At 60.1% G+C, this 20,162-nt stretch overlaps 3 protein-coding genes across 3 annotated transcripts; 1 reads left to right on the top strand and 2 right to left on the bottom strand.

Moving 5' to 3' along the window:
* Positions 1–2,475: 2,475 nt before the first annotated feature.
* On the bottom strand, positions 2,476–5,178 carry RPUSD1 (RNA pseudouridine synthase domain containing 1). Its single transcript, XM_088527794.1, is given in 10 exon segments — positions 2,476–2,684; positions 2,686–2,738; positions 2,741–2,963; positions 2,965–3,008; positions 3,374–3,475; positions 3,553–3,582; positions 3,585–3,654; positions 3,750–3,873; positions 4,527–4,716; positions 5,130–5,178. Coding segments are annotated over 9 exon segments (903 nt in total). The 5' UTR covers positions 4,709–4,716; positions 5,130–5,178; the 3' UTR covers positions 2,476–2,609.
* Positions 5,179–5,391: 213 nt separating this feature from the next.
* CHTF18 (chromosome transmission fidelity factor 18) lies at positions 5,392–17,322 on the top strand. The gene is made up of 23 exons (XM_088527795.1): positions 5,392–5,515; positions 5,589–5,780; positions 5,988–6,120; positions 6,723–6,921; positions 7,036–7,125; positions 7,324–7,376; positions 8,047–8,191; positions 8,892–9,104; positions 9,698–9,795; positions 9,885–10,008; positions 10,100–10,233; positions 10,627–10,720; positions 10,790–10,888; positions 11,025–11,155; positions 11,509–11,671; positions 11,909–12,133; positions 12,199–12,348; positions 12,647–12,777; positions 15,331–15,479; positions 15,693–15,731; positions 16,538–16,611; positions 16,894–16,951; positions 17,178–17,322. The coding sequence occupies exons 1-23, from the start codon at positions 5,392–5,394 to the stop codon at positions 17,312–17,314; spliced, it is 2,955 nt and encodes a 984-aa protein (XP_088383921.1). The 3' UTR covers positions 17,315–17,322.
* Positions 17,323–17,965: 643 nt separating this feature from the next.
* Positions 17,966–18,756, bottom strand: GNG13 (G protein subunit gamma 13). Its single transcript, XM_010213144.2, has 2 exons — positions 18,647–18,756; positions 17,966–18,071 (listed from the first exon to the last, which is right to left on the bottom strand). The coding sequence occupies exons 1-2, from the start codon at positions 18,742–18,744 to the stop codon at positions 17,966–17,968; spliced, it is 204 nt and encodes a 67-aa protein (XP_010211446.1). The 5' UTR covers positions 18,745–18,756.
* Positions 18,757–20,162: the final 1,406 nt, after the last annotated feature.

The raw sequence follows: 20,162 nt of genomic DNA, 5'->3' as shown, positions 1-20,162 counted from the left end.
CCGGGCCAAGTTTTTCTTCCTCTTCCTGTCATGCGGTTTGAGACAAAAGCAGGTGCTGCTGTCATCAGCCAAGTGGGATTTATTGGGCCTCTCCGGGCTTTTCTGCTATCAGGAAACCGAAACCAGTCCCTGTCAGAGACCTGGGTGCAAACAGGGGTGGCCGGGGCATGGGGTGGGCTGGCAGCCCAGGGATGCTCCTGGGCCAGGGCGGCACTGGGGACGCAGGACGGGGCTCGTTGGTGCCATTGGTACTCTGGGGAGGGCAGTGAGTGCCAAACGGGGCTGAACTGCAGGGATTTGAGGTGGGAAAGGTCCCTGGGGCAGAACGGAGCCGAGGGGCTGGCGGAGCCGGCCCGGGGCTGCCTGCAGTGAGCGCTGCTCTGCCCGGGCCCATGGGCACCGCCGGGCTCCCAAAACCTGTCCCGGGAACAGGGACGCTCCAGCCTGCTTCCCAGGAAAGGGAAGTGCATCTTGCTGGGGGCTTGAGGGGGAAAAGCGGTGGTGATGGGAAGGGAGAGGCTGGAGAAAGAGCAGGGCCGGTGTCACTCCAGCATGCAGCGGCATCTGCATTTGCCTCCCCGCCACATCCTTGCTCATCCCGCCAAGATTTCCTAAATCCTCTTTCCCAGTGGAGCTTCCTTGAGCTTCCCCTGCCCTCCTGGAGCCGCCGGGGTGTCCGGCTGGACAATCCCTCTCCCTTTGGCAGCGGGATCCCCGGGAGAGGGGGACGCTGGAGGCCGGTGCTCGCCCAGCAGGTTTGCCGGGTCGGAGCCTGGTCTCTCCGGGCCCGTCCGTGCTCATTCCCCAAAGCCCCTCAGCGCACAGGGGCCCTCACGGGGCCGCTGAGCACCCGCGATGCCCCCGTGCAGATCGAGAGACCACAGTTCACGGTGCTGAGGTGCAATGATTTACTCCAGCCACGTCCACAAACGGGTGACAATAAATAGGGGTTGCTCCAGGATGCGGGTCACGACACGCAGTGCGACTGATCACAGCCCCGCAGCGGGTCCGAATGCACGAGGGGCCGCACACGAGACACAGCAGGACACCCAGCGAAGCATCTGCATCAGGACGGGGCGGACACAGCGCAGCAGCACGAGGGAGCCGAAGCGCTACCGCAAAATACAGCTCCAAGATAAGGAAAATATATATTTTCTCTCTGAAATGCAGGTAAAAGTGCAACACGTGAAGGCTGAGAGAGGTGCTGGGCTTCCTCCAGTGCTGCCAGGGGGACAGTGCCAGGGCTGAGCCAGGCTCAGCTGCCTGATCCACCTGGCAGCAACTCCCTTGGCAGGGAAAAAGGCAGGAAAAGGGCAGGAAAACTCCCCTGGCTCCTGCCCCGAGCTCTGCAAAAGCCAGGAGCTCTCCAGCATCAGGGAGCAGCTGCTCCCGGGATGAGAGGGGGCCGAGGACACGCAGCGCATGAGTGTAGAGTGCATGAGTAGGGACTTCAAACCCACCTCCAAGGGCTGCGGAGGAGCAGCGCGGTCCCAGCGCGCGGCACAGGCAGGAGGAGGCGACCGGCCAGGCAGGGAAATGCTCAGAGAGACTTTTCTCCGCATGCTGCAAGCTCCAGCCTGAAACGCGCCCTTCCTTCCCGCCACTCACGCTAGTCCTCGATTTTTCTTACAGCTTCAGCCTCTTCTCCCGGCTGGTTGCGACCTGGAGACCCATCTCCAGCACCCTCTAGTGCTCGGCTCTGCTAGGGAGGTGTTCAAGCAGTCAAAAATGGGATTCCTATTCCCTGACAGTGAGGAAAAGCAGAAAGAGGCTTTAACCTTCCGATCCTGCCCCAGTGGGGTTGCACATGAATCCAGGATAAAAGCGGGTGCTAAGAAAAGCAGACCCTGGTTGAAAGAATAATCAAATCTATTAAAAATAGCTTAGCGATGCTGGCTATTTCGGGTACAAGTACTAAAAATACACACATTTCTGAGGCCATCGGTATTTCAGAACTGCTAAAAGACTAGATTCTCTTATAGAAATTTGAAAAAAAAAGTTTAAAATCTCTTAGTATTAATTCATTCATCTTCAACAAACCCTTAAAAAAATACAGGTGGTCTGAGCAGCAAGGGAACGGGCAGGGAGAGGGGAGCGGAGATCCCCTGCCCCACGCACCGGCCCCGCCGTCCTCGGCCCCCAAACCAGCCGGGCTGGGAATGTGGGAATCAGCCCCCGAGGCTGCATCCGGCCAGACGTTCGAGTCACCTCCCTGTCCTTCCACTGGGAGCGTTTCGGCATCCCGGTGTGCCGGGTTGCAGGCATCCCCATCGCTTTCCTGGCGGAGAGCGCGTCCGTGCTCATCCCGCCGCGGTGGAGCCCCGGGACAGGCTCCGACCTGCGCTGGAAGCTGGGGCGGGATGCGCTAACTCTGCTGCGGAGCCCTGGTTAGGAACGGGCGCCCGGGACCAGGCAGGCGAGGAGGATGTTAAGCCCAAGGCAGGCCCAGCTGCTGCTGAAATCTGCCGTGTGCCGGGCCCAGGAGCGAAGGGGACTATGGTGTACAGCAAGTGCAGGCGTGCTCAGCTCGGGGCTTGCTGGGGAGCTCAGCCAGGAGCCACTAGGACAAAAATGGAGCTTTGGGTTGGAAAAGCAGAAATGTGAGTTGTTCACTCCAAAGCCCACTCGGCCAACCACTGCTCGCACTCGGCTCGCTGCTCCTCCGCCTCCGCGCTCCCCGCTCTGGCTCGGAGCCTCTTCTCCGGGGCTAGGCACCGCTTTCTGGCTCTCCTCCTCTTCCCCTTCTGGATCATCTTGTCCTTCAGCTCTTGGATGGTCTCGTCCAGCCGGTGGGCGACGTGGTGAGGCACCCAGTTGCTGTCCATGGCGGTGACGAAGGGGTCGGGCGCGCACACCTCGATGAGCTCCTTGCCGGTGGGGATGCGCAGGTAGTAGGCGTGGAGCATCATCCTGTAGGGGCCACTGTCCTTCTTGTGGCTGTAGGTGAAGTCCCCCACGATGGGTGTGGCCGATGGCGCTGCAGTGAACCCGGAGCTGGTGCGTCCGCCCTGGGGGAAGAAATCATGAGTGGGGCCATCAGGGAGAGTCATGGCACCTCCCCACTGGGGACCCTGTGGTGCAAGGTGACAATACACCATGTGGCATCTGTCCCCGCCGTTGGAAAACATAAATCCCCATGAGCTGAGCGTGGCTTCCAGCTCAGCCCTTTGCAGATGCTGCTTTGCAAGGGCCAGGGCTGCACGGGCAGGACAACAGCAAGGCCCCTGGTCCCTCTCTCCATGGTGGCACCTCTTCCTACCTGCTCAAGCCAGGCCTGGCCGAGCAGGCAGCGTGAAAGCTGTCCCCGGCCCCCGGCTCCTGCCACCGCTTCCCAGTGCCGAAATCCCGCTCCGGGCCCGGCCGCCAGCCCCACCTGTCAGCGGCTGCAGCAGCACTTTGGTTACGGGGTCTCCGCTGTAGGATCCGTGTTCGAGGACGATCAGCTCCGACTCGCAAGGCTTGGGATTTTCACAGCCTGCAGGGAGAGCGGGAAGGGGCTCAGCGCAGGGGCGAGCGCGGCTCGGCCCGCGGGGCTCCGCGCCGGGGCCTCACCCTCCGTGCCCTCGATGCACATCATGTGGTCATGCCCTCGCTCGTGTTCTTCCCGATGGCGTACCGGATCGCCAGCCGGCTCTCCTTCACGTGGCCCCGGACCTGCAGGGCGGAGCGGAACAGCCCGGTTGACCGGACAAATGAAGCCCAGACAAGTCCCCACTTGGTGCACACGGACGTCCCGCTCCCGCACTCACCAGGGCCAGGTAGGCTTTGGTCACCAGCCGCTCCTTGAAGCACTTGTAGGCGCTTCCCGCAGCCGCCTTGTTGAGCGCCACGCACAGGGCCCCACTGGTGGAAAAGTCCAGCTGGTGGCAAAACCTGCGGAGGAGGCGGATGGGGAACGGCCTCCCGGGCATTCCCGCAGGTTTCTAGGCTTCCCAGATGCACCCCGCTTAGAATCATAGAATGAATCATAGAATGAAGGTTGGAAGGGGCCTCTAGAGATCATCTAGTCCAACCCCCTGCACACGCAGGGTCACCTAGAGCACGTGCACAGGACTGCGTCCAAGTGGGTTTGAAGATCTCCAGAGAAGAGACTCCACAACCTCTCTGGGCAGCCTGTTCCAGTGCTCTGGCACCCTCACTGGTAAGAAACTTTTCCTTAAGTTCCTGTGGAACTTTTGGTGTTTCAGTTTTCGGCCGTTTCCTCTCGTTGTGTCGGTGGCCACCACTGAAAGAGGCGCCCATCATCCTCCTCACTGCCTCCCTTGAGGTACTTCTAGACACTGCTCAGGTCCCCTCTCAGCCTTCTCTTCTCCAGCTGAACAGGCCCAGCTCCCTCAGCCTCTCCTCATAGGGCAGATGTTCAGGCCCCTGATCATCCTCGTAGCCCTGCGCTGGACTCTCTCCAGCAGCTCCACATCCCTCTTGTCCTGTGCAGCCCAGAACGGACACAATACTCCAGATGTGGCCTCTCCAGGGCTGAGTTAGAGGGGCAGGATCCCCTCCCTCGACCTGCTGCAGACACCCACCTGAAGCCGTAGTAGGTGTCGGGGTCGGCCAGCTCGGGGAAGCGGTGCTTGAGCTGGCTCTGCAGGGTCAGCGTCTCGTACCACATCTTGCTGTCGATGCGGATGTCCCAGTGCTTGTTGACCACGATGAAGTCGGGGCTCTGGTACAGGATGCAGAGGTTGTCGATGGTGCCCGGCTCCATGGCGAGCCCTGCGGAAGAGCCGCGCGTCACCGGGCGGCCACCGCGGCACCGCTGGCCCCATGGACGTCCCTGGGCTTCAGCGGGGACACGAGCAAAAGGGACCAAAGCCACCGCCGGGAGGGGGTCGGGCATCACGACAGGCTCATGCTGTGACCCCGCGTGACGGCGAGGGACATGGGTGATGTGAAGGGGCCCTACTGGTGTCACACTGCAGCGGTACCACAGTTGGATGGCAGTCACACTGTACTGTGTCACGCCGTACCGGTACCGCACCGTGCCGAAGCGGTACCGGAGCCGCGCGCCGCGGGCCGGGGAGGCGCGGGCGCCCCGCCGGGGCCCGGGCCTCCCGAGCGCCCCCCCGGGCCGGAGCGGCCCCGTTCCCCGATCCGCCCCGCGGTGCCGCCCGCTCCCCCGGGCCGACCTGCAGCTCGGGCCCGCGCCGGGGCCGGGGCCGCGGCGGCGGCGGCGGCGCGTCCAGCGGGCGCCAGGCCCAGCGGGCGCCAGGCCCGGGCCGGGCGCGCCGCAGCCAATCAGCGCCGCCGCCGCCCCGTCGCGGCGCGCCGCAGCCAATGAGAAGCGCGGCCGCCTACCCAGCGGGCGCGCGCCGCAGCCAATGAGCGCGGGCGGCTCCGCGGCGCGGCGGGCGGAAGCGCCGTGCGGGCCCCGGTGCGCGGCGCGGGGCCATGGAGGGCCCCGATGGGGACCCCGAGGAGGGTCCCCCCGAGGAGGGTCCCCCCGAGGAGGGCCCCGACGAGGATTTCTACGAGCGCTTCGCGGACGAGCTCGAGGTTCTGGCCGAGCTCGAAGGTGGGACCGCGCCGGGCGCCGTCGCTGCCCCCGACGTGAGCCCGCCGCGAACGTCGCCTCGTGTCTCTCGCAGAGGCGCCTTCCCCGCCGGCCGCCCGCAGGGTCTCGCAGTTCCGCCGCAGGGAGCAGGAGGAGGAGGAGGGACGCGAGGACGGGCGCCCCCGGGCCGCGCATGCCAATAAGCGGGAGCTGGGCAGCCCCCGGCGCCTGGACGGGGCGGACGAGGCGGCCCCGGGGGCGCTGCTGCCCCCGCCGCCCACGCTCAGTAGGTTTTGCTGCCCTCAGGGGGCTCTGCAGGGTCTGTCCATGGTCCTTCCTGCAGGAAAGCGGCTCCCCCATGAGCGGGGGTCTCCCCGCGATGTGGAGGCTCCTGCTGGAAGAGGAGGCCGAGCCCCGGCTCCTTCCCATGCCCATGGCGAGGGCTGCAGCCTCCCTGCTCAGTGCGGCCTCTCCTCCCCTCTCCATCCTGCAGCTCCCAAGGCCAAGCGCCCGCGGCTGGAGGCCGTCAAGAAGCTGGACTTCGGCGTCCATGACGAGCTGCTCCCCGATTTCCACCCGGACGCCGTGGCCTCCCCGGCGGCACCCGCTGCCCCGCAGAGCGCCAGGTTAGCGGCTGGCGCGGGCAGAGCCGCGTTCGCTTTGGGAACCGCGTTAGGGCCACAAGCTGCTTTTCCCATGGGAACCACGTTGGACCTTCCACCACGCTGGGTGGGAAGGGGCTCGGTGGTGCCAGGGACCCGCTGTGTCTCTCTTGGCTCGGCCCTGGGACCCGTGTTGGGGGGCACAGGGGTTTGGGGTGCTGCCATCGTGGCTCAGGGACCCAAGGGGCACCAGAATGGACCTAGCAGGACGTCATCAGTGTGTCCCAGCGCCTCTAGGGCTGGCCCTGCTCGAGCAGGGGGACGTGCTCCTTCCCAACGGAGTAGCATGTTGTTCCAGCGGTTTAATCCCCTCTGGCTATGAGGGAAATCCTCCTATGGTTAAGCTACAGGGAATTAAGGCTGCTTTAGTTCTGAATGCAGATGTCCACGCGGGAATTTAATGTGTTTCCATTTGTGACCTATTAACCTCCCACCTTCAGCTGCTTCCTCTGCGTTTCCCTGAGTGGCATCGGGCAGACCCAGGCCCTCACGGTGCTGCTGAATCCATACAAATTTCATCCCTAGGGTGGGGACTGAAGCGCTCTTTCTCTTGCCTCCCTCTAAAGGGGAATGACGTTCTCCAGCTTGGACCACCTGGGAATGAGTGACATGGTTCCTCTGCAAACCACGCCGCCCTCTGAGAAGAGCCTGAAGCGAGTGCTCAAGCGCCCGCCCATCCTGGAGGACTACGTCAACGTGACGTCCACCGAGGGCACCCGAGTCTTCCTGGTCCTGAGGGAAGATTGCTCCAGGACAGGGGTGGAGGTACGAGGAGCTGGGGGCTGCGCCTGCGAGCTCTGGTTCAAGGTTGTCTTTAATAAAGTGCGGAAGGTGGGTTTGCGCCGTGCATCGGTGTGATGAGGTGTGTGCCGTCCACAGCTCCCCGACTCCCTGGGCTGGAACGCGCAGCGGCCGCTCTACTTGCTGGGGGTGCCTTTCTCCTACCTGAAGGAACAAGTGTATGAAGAGGTATTGAGTCTCATCCCTACCCTCCAGGCTTCCTCTGCTGCCCCTTGAGCTGACACCCGGGGACAGAAGTGGTTTCCCCCAGCGGGGAGCCTGGGGTCCCTGCCCCACGGGGCAGTGGTGGCTCTCAAGGCCCCGCTCGCTGGGCAGTCACGAGCGAGCGGAGCCTCTGACTCCCCGCTCAGCCTCTTCATGTTCCAGCGTCGACGGCAGGTTCTGGAGGCGTCGCAGCAGCTCACCGAGATCATAAACAGGTGAGTTGTCCCCGTCCTCGCCGTGCCCTCGGATGTGGCTCCTGGATCCGCTCCAGGAGGTTTCCTTCTTCGTCCAGCCGCAAAGCGCCTGTGAGCAGAGGAGCCTCTTGACACTCGGCACCCTGGGGAAGCAGTTTAATTCCCAGCTCTGCCCACGCTCCCTGCGGGGCTTGGGGCACGCTGCTATGAAACAAAGATAATTTTTTCAAGTCTTTGACAGGTGCCTTGTTCATCTGGGCTCTGGCCTTTGGGAGAAAGTCTGCCCTTTCCTTTGGGAATATGCACGTGCTAATGCTGCAAGGTCCTTACCTAGGAGCATTGCCCTAAGGACTTCTGTATTAAAAGATGAAATGGGAATATTTATATGCAGCACCGTGATCCATCATCTCTGTCAAGAGCAGCAGCTTTGCAGATTGCTCTGGGTGCTGAAAGGGTTTGGAGGAATGGAAAGTGTGAGCGTAGGGATAACACTGTCACTGAAGGGACACAGTGTTGAAGGGAGCAAGTGACGGGTCCTTGGGCTGAGCTGGTCGGGGTTCTCCTGTTGCTGTCCCTTGGGAAGATACGGGGTGGGTTTTGCTGCACTGTGACCAGCGTGGGGTTCAGTGGGAGGGACGGGGCAGCGCGGGGCTCTGCTCTGAGCCTCTCCCTTCGCTTGTGTCTCTTGCAGCTGCCTCGAGAGCCAGGTCAGCGATGACACCCCGGAGCCTCGCGAGGACACGGGGAGGCCAGAGGACGAGCAGGAGGCCTCCTCACACTGCCTCTGGGTGGACAGGTTCACTCCCCGGCGCTACACCGAGCTGCTCAGTGATGATGTGAGTGCTCCTATGAGCGGGGTGGGTTTGCCATTTTCATAACTGTTCTTTAATGCTGGGTTTTGCAGCAGCCTGTGCTAGCGTGGCTTTTGGAAATGCTGCCTGGGGGACTCTGCTTGTGTTAGAGCCCCTCGTAGGTGGTCGGGGCAGCTTTTGCTTTGGAGAGCTCACAGCAGTGTTTTTTGCAGCTATTTGCTGTGGACCTTTAGGCTAAAGGGTCTATAAAAAAGATAACCAAGATAACCAAGGCTATGGGGTGGACTTTAACCATCTAGCCTCTATTGGAAATTGTGTACAAAATTAGAATTGCAAATTGGGAAAGGCTGAAAACCACTGGATGGAGCAGAGGCATGCGAGGAAGAGCAAAGATGGTGCAACTTGTCCTTGTTTCCACCATGAGCTGAGCAGGGCAGGGAAGGGGAGCTGCTTTCCTGGGCTTTAACCCTGCCTGTCACACAGTGGTGTCTCATGGAAACCCAGCCAGCCCCTTGTGTGCAGGGGGGAAAAGTGCCAAGTGCTCAAGACCTGTCTGGGCAGACACGTTGTGTATTGCCTCCTCCAGGCTGGCATCTGAGCAGCTTGGCTCGTTCTTGTGCATGCAACACAGGTTGTAGGCCATGAAGGAGAGGCCTTTCTCTCTCCTCGTCGGGATGCTCCTGAGGTTCAGTGCTGATCACTTTCTTCTGCATCTGATGTTCAGTACACAAACCGCTGCCTCCTGAAATGGCTCAAGCTCTGGGACACGGTGGTGTTTGGCAAGGAGAAACCTGTGAAGAAAGTGAAGCCCAATGCTGGGGCTCATCCTCCGCTCAAACAGCCCAAGGAGCAGCAGAATAAGTGGAAAAGTAAGGTCCAGCTCACAGAGGAGATTCTGGAGGCTGAGCTGGACCAGTACAAGAGACCCAAGTACAAGGTGAGCAGGACAAGATGCAGATGTGATGGGTCTTTCCCTCTTGTTCTCCTGATCCCACCACTGTGGTGGGGAGCAGACTGCTTTCAACACAAAAGGAGAAATTAGATTCCTTGTTTCTCTTTTAGTAAATATGAGATATTTCTCATTTTCCTTTTTCCTTTCAGCTTATATAGTCTGGCAATAGGGAGAGGGGAACAGATTTGAAGATTTTATTTTTTTTCCAGCAAAACATAGGCAGATTGGTTGAAGAAAGATATACCCTTTTTATGGAGAGGTTGTCTTGACTTTACTAGTTCGAGGCAGCCATGACAAGATGTTCTGCATCCTGCAAAGATCAATGCTGATGAGGCAGTAAAGGGAGCAAGGATAACACACTTAGGCCCTTCTACCAGTGCAATGAAAGGATGTAAAAAGGAGAAACAAAAATAGTTAATAACAGTATTGCTTTCTCTGGATATAATGCTGGAAAGGTTTTTGTTCAGCATTCAACTAAAAATGTAAGCAAATCGTTGTATCCATGAGACGCAGCTGCCAGGGGGGTGCTGGATGAATCCCTGTCCTGCTGCGTGCCCGGCTGATGTCCCCCTCCGCAGGCAGCGCTGCTGTGCGGCCCGCCGGGGCTGGGGAAGACGACGCTGGCCCACGTCATCGCGAAGCACGCGGGCTACAACGTGGTGGAGATGAACGCCAGGTGAGTCTGCGCGGGCTGCTCCTGATGGAAAGGCGATGGGAATGGCGCCGTGCGGGAGCTCGTTCCATCCCGGGGGTGTTTTCTTGCAGTGATGACCGCAGCCCGGACGCTTTCAAAACCCGCATTGAGGCTGCCACGCAGATGAAGTCCGTGCTGGGTGCCGACGAGAAGCCCAACTGCCTGATCATTGATGAGATCGACGGTGCACCCACGGTAAGCCCTGGACGGCTGCCTGCGTTGGGTCTCTTCCATCTGTTTCTTGTCTCTCTAAACAGCATCTTTGTGTCCCTTAATTTTTCCCAAGGCGTCTATCAATGTGCTGCTAAATATCATCAACCGGAAGGAGGCTGAGGCTGAGGCGGCGCCTGGCGTGGGCCGGAGGAGGAGGCGGGAAGGTGACCTGCTGCTGAGACCCATCATCTGCATCTGCAACGACCAGTTAGTCCTGCCTGTCCGTCCGGGTCAGAAAATGGAGAGGGACCCTGAGCTGGAGCCAGCCCTGCTGCTGGGTTAGGTGCTCGTGGTGGTGCAGGTGGTGAGGAGCAGCATCACCCTCAGCATCGCCAGAAAGGGCCCCCTCCACCAAAGCCTCCCCATGCTAAGCTGGCTGGTGCCAGCCCTCACATCAGAAACACTTTTCAAAGAGTAAAATTACAACACGCTCAGATTTTCTTAAAGTCACCAGGTTTTATGCCTGCTGGTGCGACCTATTGCTAGGTTTCGACATATGGTAGTTTTCCTGCACACAAATGCACAATTTGGTGGAGGTGCCTGTGAAATAAGGCACTGTTTACTGATTGCCCTCCCCTCCTCCTGCGTTTCCCCCGGCAGGTACGTGCCGTCGCTCAGGCCGCTGCGGCAGCAGTCGTTCCTGCTGAGCTTCCCGCAGACGCTGCCGTCCCGGCTGGCGCAGCGGCTCTCGGAGGTAGGGCCGGGACACGGGCGCTGCCCCTGGCTGCTCGGGAGCGGCTCCGGACACGTCCTTCTCTCCTAGATCGCCCTCCGGCAGGGCATGAAGGCGGACACGGGAGCGCTCCTGGCCCTGTGCGAGAAGACGGAGAACGACATCCGCTCGTGCATCAATACCCTGCAGGTACAGGGGCTCCATTTGCCTTTGCTTCACGTGTTCTTTAGGGTCGGATAACTCTCTTGGCCTCCCCCTTCTCCCTTTCCCTGTCTCCTTCCAAGAGTTTCTCCCTGCACAGAGCCCAACCCTTCTTGTGTTGCAGTTCCTGCACGGCCGAGGGCAGAAGGAGCTAAGCATGCAGATGGTGCAGACGATGAAGATAGGCTTGAAGGACCAAAACAAGGGGCTCTTCTCCATTTGGCAAGAGATTTTCCGGCTCCCAAAGGTTCAGAGGTAAATACGGGAATTTATTAGACGACCAGCATGTGCACAAGCTTAGGAAGCAGCCTGGTGCACAGCGCTTTGTGGCATCACATAATCCCCATGCAGGATGCACAGTGGATGGTCTGAACTGTCCTTGGGTAGACAGTCTGTCCTGCAGGGCTTTGTTGAAGCAGATTTGTGTGTTTGATTCCCTTTGCTTGCTCCCTTTAGTGCACGATAATTTGACATGGTTATTGTCTTCAGTCTGGTTTGCAAGGGTCCAGATACTCCTTGCTGGCCCATCCAGCACTAGCCTGCCCCAGTTCTGCAAGGCCTCGTCGCTGAGCGGGGTTTGCTGAGCGCCTCCCATCTGCTTTCTGCAGGCACAGGATAGGAATGGACCCGGCTTTGCCGAGCGAGCTCCTCGGGGTCGACGACGGCCTGCTGCACGCCGGGGCCAAACCCGGCTTCAACGCGCCCTCGCACCGCTTCCACCGCATCCTTCACCTGGCCACGGCCGCGGGGGAGCACGAGAAGCTGGCCCAGGTAACGAGCCCGGCCGGGCCAGCCCTGCCGCGCGGCGCGGAGCACCCGGAGCACGAGTCCTGCAGCTAGTTGGTAGCTCAGGTGACCCCTTTATTTTGCTCCGTGCTGATTCTGGAGAGAGCTCCGAGCTGCCATGCAGCGCTGGAGCTGAACTTAGCAAGATGCTCAAAATCCCAACTTATAAAAATCCAACTCGGAGCCGTCGGTGATGCCCTTTCCACCTGGTTCCTTTTGCAGGGCCTCTACGACAACTTCCTCAACATGAGGATGCGGGACTCGTGTTTCGGCTCCGTGTGCCTGGCGCTGGAGTGGCTGGAATTCTCCGACATGCTGGGCAGCGCCGTGCTGCACGGGCAGAGCTTCCAGCTCCTGCGGTACCTGCCCTTCCTGCCCGTGGCTTTCCACCTGCTCTTCGCCGCCTCCAGCATCCCGCGCCTGGCGTATCCCAACAGCCAGCACGAGGCGAGTACCGGGAGTGCCGCCGCGCTCCGGCGCCGCGCGCGTCCCAACCGCGTCTCTCGCCGCAGGCGCTGGCCAAGCTCAATCACAAGCAGAACCTGGTCATGGCCCTGGTGTCGGGGATCGCGCCGGGCGCCCGCAGCCGCGCCGGGATGCAGGTGCTCGTCCTGGAGGTGCTCTGTCTGCTCCTGGACATCATCGCTCCCAAGCTCCGACCGGTGAGGCCTCCTCTGCTCCCTCCTGTGTGTCCCCTGCCTGGGTCCCCAAGCCCCGGGCTGCCTTTGGTGGCCCCTTTTCGCCCACAGAGGGGCCTTTCCCAGCTCGGTGAAGTACACGGTGTCCCTGATATCAAACTAATCTTTTTTTCCCTGGCCTGATCCTCGCGGGTATTAACTGTCCTTTCTTGTATCAAGGAAAAATATCTGCTTCAGGTTATTTTTGTATGTAGAAGTTATTACAGATTAATTGTGCTCTCCCCTTACTTAACCCTCGCGTGGCTCCGCGCGCTCTCCCCAGGTGAACACGCAGCTCTACAGCCTCAAGGAGAAGCAGCAGCTCGCGGCCCTCATCAGCACCATGCTGGCCTACAACCTCACCTACCACCAGGAGCGCACGCCTGAGGGCCACTACGTCTACAAGCTGGACCCGTGAGTGTGCCCAGGCCTGCGCTGCCCTCGGGATCTGCTCCCTCCGGGATCAGCTCGGGGCCAAGGGATGCGGGCGGCCTCGGGCCAAGCGAGGTGCTGGCCGGGATGGGGCTGGGTGGACACTTAGGAGGGTGGACAGCTGCTTGGGTTGAATATGGTAAATAAGACAAATGAGTGTGTCCAGGGGGAGACTGGAGCCTGAAGGTATCGCTTTGATTTTCTACAGCCAGGTTTGAAGGTTTCTCTGAGTTAGCTCTGCTCCAAGCTGGGGATGTGGCCGTGTCCATCTGAGTGTTCCCAGTTTCTGCCACATCCCTCCTGGACCGGGACATTTCTGTGTGTTTAGAGCAGAGGCTATGGCTAGAGGTTTAGCAGATGCTGTGAAAAACAGTCAATGTGGTGTGGTGGCCTTTAGTGCTAGCCCTAGTGGTCCTTCCTGCAGCCAGGAAGCATCCGCGCAGGCCCTGTCTGCGCTGCCCTTTCTGGTGGATAAACCTGGTTTTAAAGAGGCGTTTGTGATGTTTGAGGTCAGGAACAGATGGCAAAGCAGCTGAAAGAGCAAATGTGCCCGTCTCCACGCCGATGTTAAGGACACGGCCTCCCCACGTGCCCCTCGCTGCCTCCCCCCTTGCTGATCAAACCTCCCTTTATCCTCTTTAACTTCCACCAATCCGGCTTTTCCCGGCCCGCCTGTGTCCTCATCCCTGCGGGCGGCCCATGGCCGTGTCCCTCTCCCGGGTGGCATCAACAGCAGCGCCTGGAACGGCGGCTTCTCCGCGAGGGGAAGCAGGAATCCCAGCAGAGACCTGATCCCTTGTGGCCTTTAAGAACGTCTGAAACGCTTGCCCTAAATTGCAATGATGTGGCTCTTTCCTATGTTTGTTTAAAAATAATAACGGCAAAGCACTTCTGAGGTTAATGCTACAAAAACGCCTGCCTGTGCCAAATCCCTTACATTCTTCTAAGGGGCTTAGTGAGTTTTTTCAGTGTAAATACCCCTTTTTTTCCCTCTCGCTTTTGGTGGTGGTTCTCGCCTCCTGTTTTTGCGCTGGTCCTTCCCAGGAGGACGCTGACGCCAGCAGCAGCCTCTGCTGCCACCCTGGGATTTACCTTCCCCGTGAGACCTGACGGCTGCCGAGTCCCGTATTGCCGGCTTGTCCAGCCGCACTGATGCCAAAGCAGGGCTGGTTTTGCTTTAATTGGATTAAAGGAAAGGAAATAGTTTCTTTTTGGCAATCCGTGGCCTCTTTGCAGCTGCTGGTTGTGCCAGGCTCTTGGGTGCTGCAGCTGGATGAGGGACAACAGGTTAACTCAGGAGCTGCCGTTGCTGCGTTTCCAAATCAACGTGTGTCATTACTAAGCCTGAGCCCTCTTCGTGCTTTAGCCACATACAGAGCTGGAAACTTCCCGGGTTTAAGGACATGCTGCAGCAAAGTAACACAGACCTGGCCTGTAGCTCGGAGCAGTGCTAATGTCTTCCTGGTACAAAAAAAGTTAATTAAAAAGAATTATCCTCTGTTAAATCAAACAGCTATATCTAATTACAGTGGAGCGTTTTATTTTTTTTCCTGGAAACGCCTAAGGGAGCCGCTGGAGTTGTAGCGAGACATCCTGCCCTCCCCACGCTGGGAGGCTCCGGAGGCTCCGCGCGCGGATGCTGGAGCAGCAAGTGGTCACCCTGCAGCATCGGAGCAGGACAGCGTGGCCAAGGCACAGGAGGGCTCTGGCAGCCCTGGCTTTTCCTGCAGGGACAGGCCTGGGTGCCCGTCCCGCTGCTTTTGTGCTCCTCTTTAAAGGCAGCTCTGTGACCGTGTAAGGACATCAGGAAGAGGAATGGCTTTTTAAATAGGAGGTTTGACAGCTAATTTCTAAATGACTGCAAGTCCCACTGACACATGCATTTGTTCCCTATATTTTAATGGAAATAATATCAGATGCAGCTAAGGTGTGAAATATTTATAACTGTCAGATGAGCCGAATGGGCTGGTTTCTAAGAAGAGCTCAAGCTGCCTTTGCTCCAAGGGTCCTGCAAAAGACTGAGCTCCCAATGAGGTGCAGCAGCCCCATTGCAGGTGAAACTGCAAGCTCCAGTTAGCCAAACTGGCTGTTCACAGCTATGTCTCAGTTAAACAAGTGCTGGAGTTGGTCTTAATCGTTCTCCTTTTCCCCCCGTGCTGCTGCAAAGGCTGCTGTAGCAGGAGGTGAGGCAGTTTGCTTAAGGATGCAAAGGGTTTTCTTGCTGCTTGTGCCTGAGCTATTACGACGTGGGCTTTTCCAGGACAGTTTGTTTGTCACAAAGCAACAGGCAGTTTCTTTTTGTTGCATTAAAGCCAAGATTAAAAAATTCATCATCTCCTTTTGACTTCTCAAGGGTCGGTACGACGGGCACCTTTAACTCTTTTCCTAAAGCTGCTCACACACATGGGCCTCGGAGGGGCAGGGGAGGCTTTGGCCTGATGCAGTTAAACCTGTGTCAGCAGAGCTGGTTTTTCCATTTTCCATATTGATATCTTGTTGTTTCCCCCCTCCTCGCGTGCCGTCCTGTTAATGCAGGAACGTGGAGGACGTGTGCAGGTTCCCCGACCTCCCGGCCCGGCGGCAGCTCACCTACCAGGCCAAGCAGCTCATAGCCAGGGAAATCGAGCTGGAAAAGATGAGGAGGACCGAGGCTTTGCTGCAGGAGCGCAAGGGCCACGAGGTGGGTACGGCAGGACCAGGACGCGGCTCCCGCGGCCGCAGCGAAGGGGAGGAAAAGCCCCAGCTGGCGCCTCTCCTGCTGCAAAGGAAAATCCGGGATTAACCCCCCAGCCCGGCCTGGTGCCGGGGGCTGCGTGCGTGTGTGCACATCTGTCCCCGCAGCTCGTCCTCCTGCACGAATCCCGGGAATGACCCATCCCGGCGGGCTGGCGCCGGAGCAGCCAGGGATCCGCAGGATGAGCAGAGCCGAGACCGGGGTTCACTGAGGCTTTTGGCACAGGGAGGAGGAGCAGCCCCTAAAGGCTCACAGGACTCGGGGGCCCTTTTTCGGCTGCTCCTCCCGGCAGCATCCGTGCCCGTCCTTGCCCTCCTGCAGGGACCCTCTGCCTGGCACGGGGCCAGCACGGGCAGATGGGGCCGCGCGGGGACGGCCTCGTTTGGGCTGGGGATGTTAATGAGCGGTGCTGAGCCCCGCCGCGGCGCTCATTAATCCTTGCCCAGCCCATGCGGGTGCGCACACCTCTCCGGAGGGTTCTTGTTTACACCGTGCCGGCATCGCAGGGCTGGAAAATGTGACCTTGAAGCCTTGGGCTGAGCCAGAGTTACTGCTGGGGGACCGAAAAGTGTGTATATTGTAAACCGAAGTGATGCCAGGGGGATATGGCCATGGAAATAAGGCACCGTGGCACCTTGCCCGTGTGGCACTGGAATCCCCCATGGTGACACCCAGGCTTAGTGCTGGGGCTAGCGCCCGTCCCGCCTTTGAACAGCCCCAGGTTTTGCTCCTGTGCTCCTAAAAATGGGGGCGCAGGAAGGGGCGGCCGGATCCCTGTGCGCATGGGGCCTGGGGGCCGTGAAGGTGCCGTGCGCTCGGGGCCGAGGTGCTTTTTGTGCAGGATCTGGAGATGCGCCAGGCAGGAACCGCGTCTGCGTGCGGCTCGACCTGCGTGGGGGTTACAGAGGGGCTGCCACCGCGGGGAGCAGGGGCAGCGGCCGCGTCACCGCTCCCGTCTCCAGCCCTTCTCTCCCGCGCAGGATCCCGGGATGGAGGCGGCGCTGGGAGCACCCCAGGCCGCTCCCGGCCCCCACGAGCAGCGGCTGGAGCTCCTCGTGCGCAGAGGCGGCGGCGGCGACAAGGTGAGCGGCGCCCGCGGCGCCTTCGCCCCGCCGCCGTCCCAGCGTGGTTTGCATTGCACCCCTCGCCCTTTGTGCCGGGATTTGCATCCTCCTCCTGGCTGGGTGCAGGGGAAGGAGCCGGAGCGCTGGCTCCGTTGGGATGGGAGCTGCCGTGGCTCCTAATGGCACAAACCCGAGGGGCACGAGGAGGGCAGGAACGTCCCCGAAGCCGTGCGCTGAGCACAGGCACCAATAAGCTGCCCTAACCCTCTCCTTTTGCTTTTCTCCTTTCGCTTGTCACAGCCCGAGACCGACTTCTTTGGGCGCCCACTCGTCAGGAAGGCGGCAGTGCCGGCCCCAGGTAGGTGCTGACCCCCAACGTGGGGATGGGGGGCATTAAGAGACCCTCCCAAACCGCTGTTAGGCCAAGAGCCCCTGATGCAGCAGGAGCATCAGCCCCTGGCTCTGCATTTTTGGGCAGCACCACAGTCCAGAGGGCTGACCCAGAACGGGGCAGGGACCGGGTTTTGCATCCGAAACCTGGAGTTTGTGCCAGTTCTGGTGTCTCATCCTTCCTCCCCGCACAGCCTCCCAGCCCGACGAGCAGGACTCCATCGAGAAGCAGATGGGGACGGCCGTGGGGAGGAGCGACGTCTGGTTCCGATTTAATGAAGGGGTTTCCAACGCCGTCAGGAGGAATATCTACATCAAAGACTTGCTCTAGCACGAGAGCAGGGCTGCGAGACGGGGTAGGCAAGGACAGAGAGAGGACGCCAACTTTTAGCTTTCTTTAGAGTGGGTGGGTGAGGAGGTTCCTGATCTTTTCTTTTTTTTTTTTATAGTCAGTGTTTTGTAAAAATAAATAAATGATAAATAGAAAAATAAAAATAAACCATGAAGTATTGCTCTATTTATTTATAAACCCAGGGTGGCTGTGTTGTACCTGTTTTGCTGCAAAATTGTATATTCTGCACTATACAAAAGAAAATGTAAAACCGCTGAAAATGTTGTATAAAAGTTTTCCTCCAGTACAAGTTCAGGAAAGCCGTCGTGTTCGCAGAAGTGGTTGGCGCAGGCAAGTGGGAGTTTGTAATTGGAAACGAGCAGCTGAACCCTGGGAACCCTTTGCCTGGGTGAAGGTTACTCTTCCCCCTTCCCTTCTGCACTGCTGCCTCTCCCGGCCACTTTTTCCCCTCCCGTGTGCTTGTTTTCCCCCGTATATATGTTAAAAAAAAAAGGAAACACTTCTAATAATAGAAATAATTGGACAAGCTGAGGGTAGGGTTTTTGTTCAGTTGGTCATATTAGGAAACTAGCTAATAAAAAATGTACATTCAGTGTTGGCGCGGCTCGGGCCCGGGGCCGGCGCGGTGCGTCAGAGCACGGTGCATTTTCCCTTCTCCACCCACGGGTTGTTTTTCATGAGCTCCGGGTTGAGAAACGGGTCCTCGGGGATGCCGTCCTCGATCCACTTGACGAACCTGCGGGGAGGAGCGCGAGGGGGTCGGGCGGCCCCGGCCTTTCCCCTGGCTGCAAATGAGCCCTCCCGTGGCAGGACGGACGTGCTGGGCACCAGGGGGGTGAGACTCAGCCCTTTGCAAATGCCCCAAATGCCCCATGGCCGTGGGGTGGGTTCCTGCACGCAGGACACAGAGCAGGGGAAACCCAACGTCCTCCACGCAGTGGGGAACTGCAGGGCCCAAGGGCATCATCAGGTGCTCGGGCCTCCCTACCTGGCTCCTGTTTTTCCCAGCTCGGGCTCCTGTAGCCACCAAGGGCCAAATGGGGGCAGTTATTAAACCCCCGGGTCCCCCATGGTGCCAGCATGGGGACGGCCACGTGCCCAACAGGCTTGAGAAGTTTGAGTTGACCGAGCTGCTCTTCAGCCTCCCCGCTGGAAGCAGGAACTCGCAGGGCGAACACAGGCTGCCCCCAAACGCTTTATGAGCGTTTTCGCTCCGTTTGCTCTGCAGTTTTAAGGCTTGGGAGCTTTGCTGGGGGGGGGCTGCGCAGCTCAGAGCTGCGGCTCTGCCCTCCCCGGGGGCCGTGCACTCACTCGGGGATGGTCTTGGACGAGAGCTCCCGCTTGTAGGCCAGCTGGTACTTGAGGCTCTCCACCTCCTTCTTCCACTGCGGGAGGTCCCACTCGTCCATGGCTCAACCGAGGGGCTGCAGGCAGGGAATCCGCAGTCATTCCAGTGGATTTTCCAAGAGAATCCCTAGGACATGTCACGGAACCAGCCACGAGCATCCCGCCCCGCGGCGAGCCCTTACCTTGGGCACAGAGCGGCCACGCTCCTGCTTGGGTTTTCAGACGGTGCCTGGTGCTTTGGGGGCTCCTTCTCGCTGCAGCAGAGAAACGCAGAGCCCGCGCTCGCCGCGAGGCCACCAGGACGGCCGCCCGGCGCTGCCGCTGGCAGCGGGAAGGCCGAGGGCCAAGACGGTGGCGCCAGGCGCCCTTGCATGCAAATAACTCGCCCGGGAAGCAGGTCACATTTGACTGCAATTTGGATTTTGGAATGGGCCGAGCAGCAGCAAATCACCCCCGGAGGTGGTAAATGGAGGGTGTTTGGGGGGAGAGCGGGGGTATCTATCGCTCTCCTTGACCCAAGCAGGGGTCTCTGATGGGGAAACTGAGGCTCAGGACAGGGCAGACCTGGGCACAGCAGCTGCGAGCGGCTCCGTGGCTGACCCTTCGGCTGGGTGACACGGGGGGCTCCTCTCCCCTCCCCGTGACCTGCCCCGACCGCAGACCCCCCTAGTCCATCCCGCGCCCGCAGGGGATGCGCCCGGCCCGGGGGACGGCGGCGGGGGCAGAGCCGGAGCCCGGAGCCGCGACGGGGCCGCTCCGCGCAGGGACCGCGCTCCCCACGCGAGCGCGAGCGCGAGCTCACGCACCGGGGCCGCGATCCGCGCGCTGCTCCGCTCCGCTCCCCGCTGCTCCTCGCTCCGCTCCGCTCCACTCCCCGCTGCTCCTCGCTCCGCTCCTCGCTGCTCCTCGCTCCGCTCCGCGCTGCTCCCCGCTCTGCTTCGCTCCGCTCCGCTTCCCGCTGCTCCGCTCAGCGCTCCGCTCCTCGCTGCTCCTCGCTCCGCTCCGCTCCGTTCCCCGCTCCGCTCCCTGTTCTGCTCCGCTCCGCGGGGCAGCGCGTCCGTCCCCCCCGTTCCCGTTCCCGTGGGCGGGGGCCGGGGCGGGGGCTGGAGCGGGAGGAGCCCCGGGAAGCGGCACCGGGCGCAGGAGCAGCGGGAAGAGGAAAACTGAAGAAGTTTAACCCAAATGCATGAAAACAGCAAAACACCCTCCCTTGGAGGCTCCCCCCGGAGAAGGATCTAACAACAACCGCGGCGATCCCCACCTTTGTGCTCCGATGGAAAACCCTCCGCGCTCACCTGAAGGACGGGGCCAGGGCGGCCAGGCCACGGCCCTGGGAAGGTCCCACAGTCCCAGCCAGGAGCTGGTGCATTAGTCCCACCACGTTAGTCCTCGCTCTTCTCCTGCGCCTCTGCTTTACATTTTGTATTTTCCGAGCCCTTTGGGATGGTATCCCAGGCAGGAGGCTTCATCCTAAACCCAA

Source organism: Tinamus guttatus, unplaced genomic scaffold, assembly GCF_059628265.1.
Source record: "Tinamus guttatus ecotype Peru unplaced genomic scaffold, ASM5962826v1 Tinamus_guttatus_pri_ptg000291l, whole genome shotgun sequence".
NCBI classification, from domain to species: Eukaryota; Metazoa; Chordata; class Aves; order Tinamiformes; family Tinamidae; genus Tinamus; species Tinamus guttatus.
The sequence above is the reverse complement of the archived record's forward strand: the minus strand, read 5'-3'. Positions and strand labels throughout refer to the sequence as shown.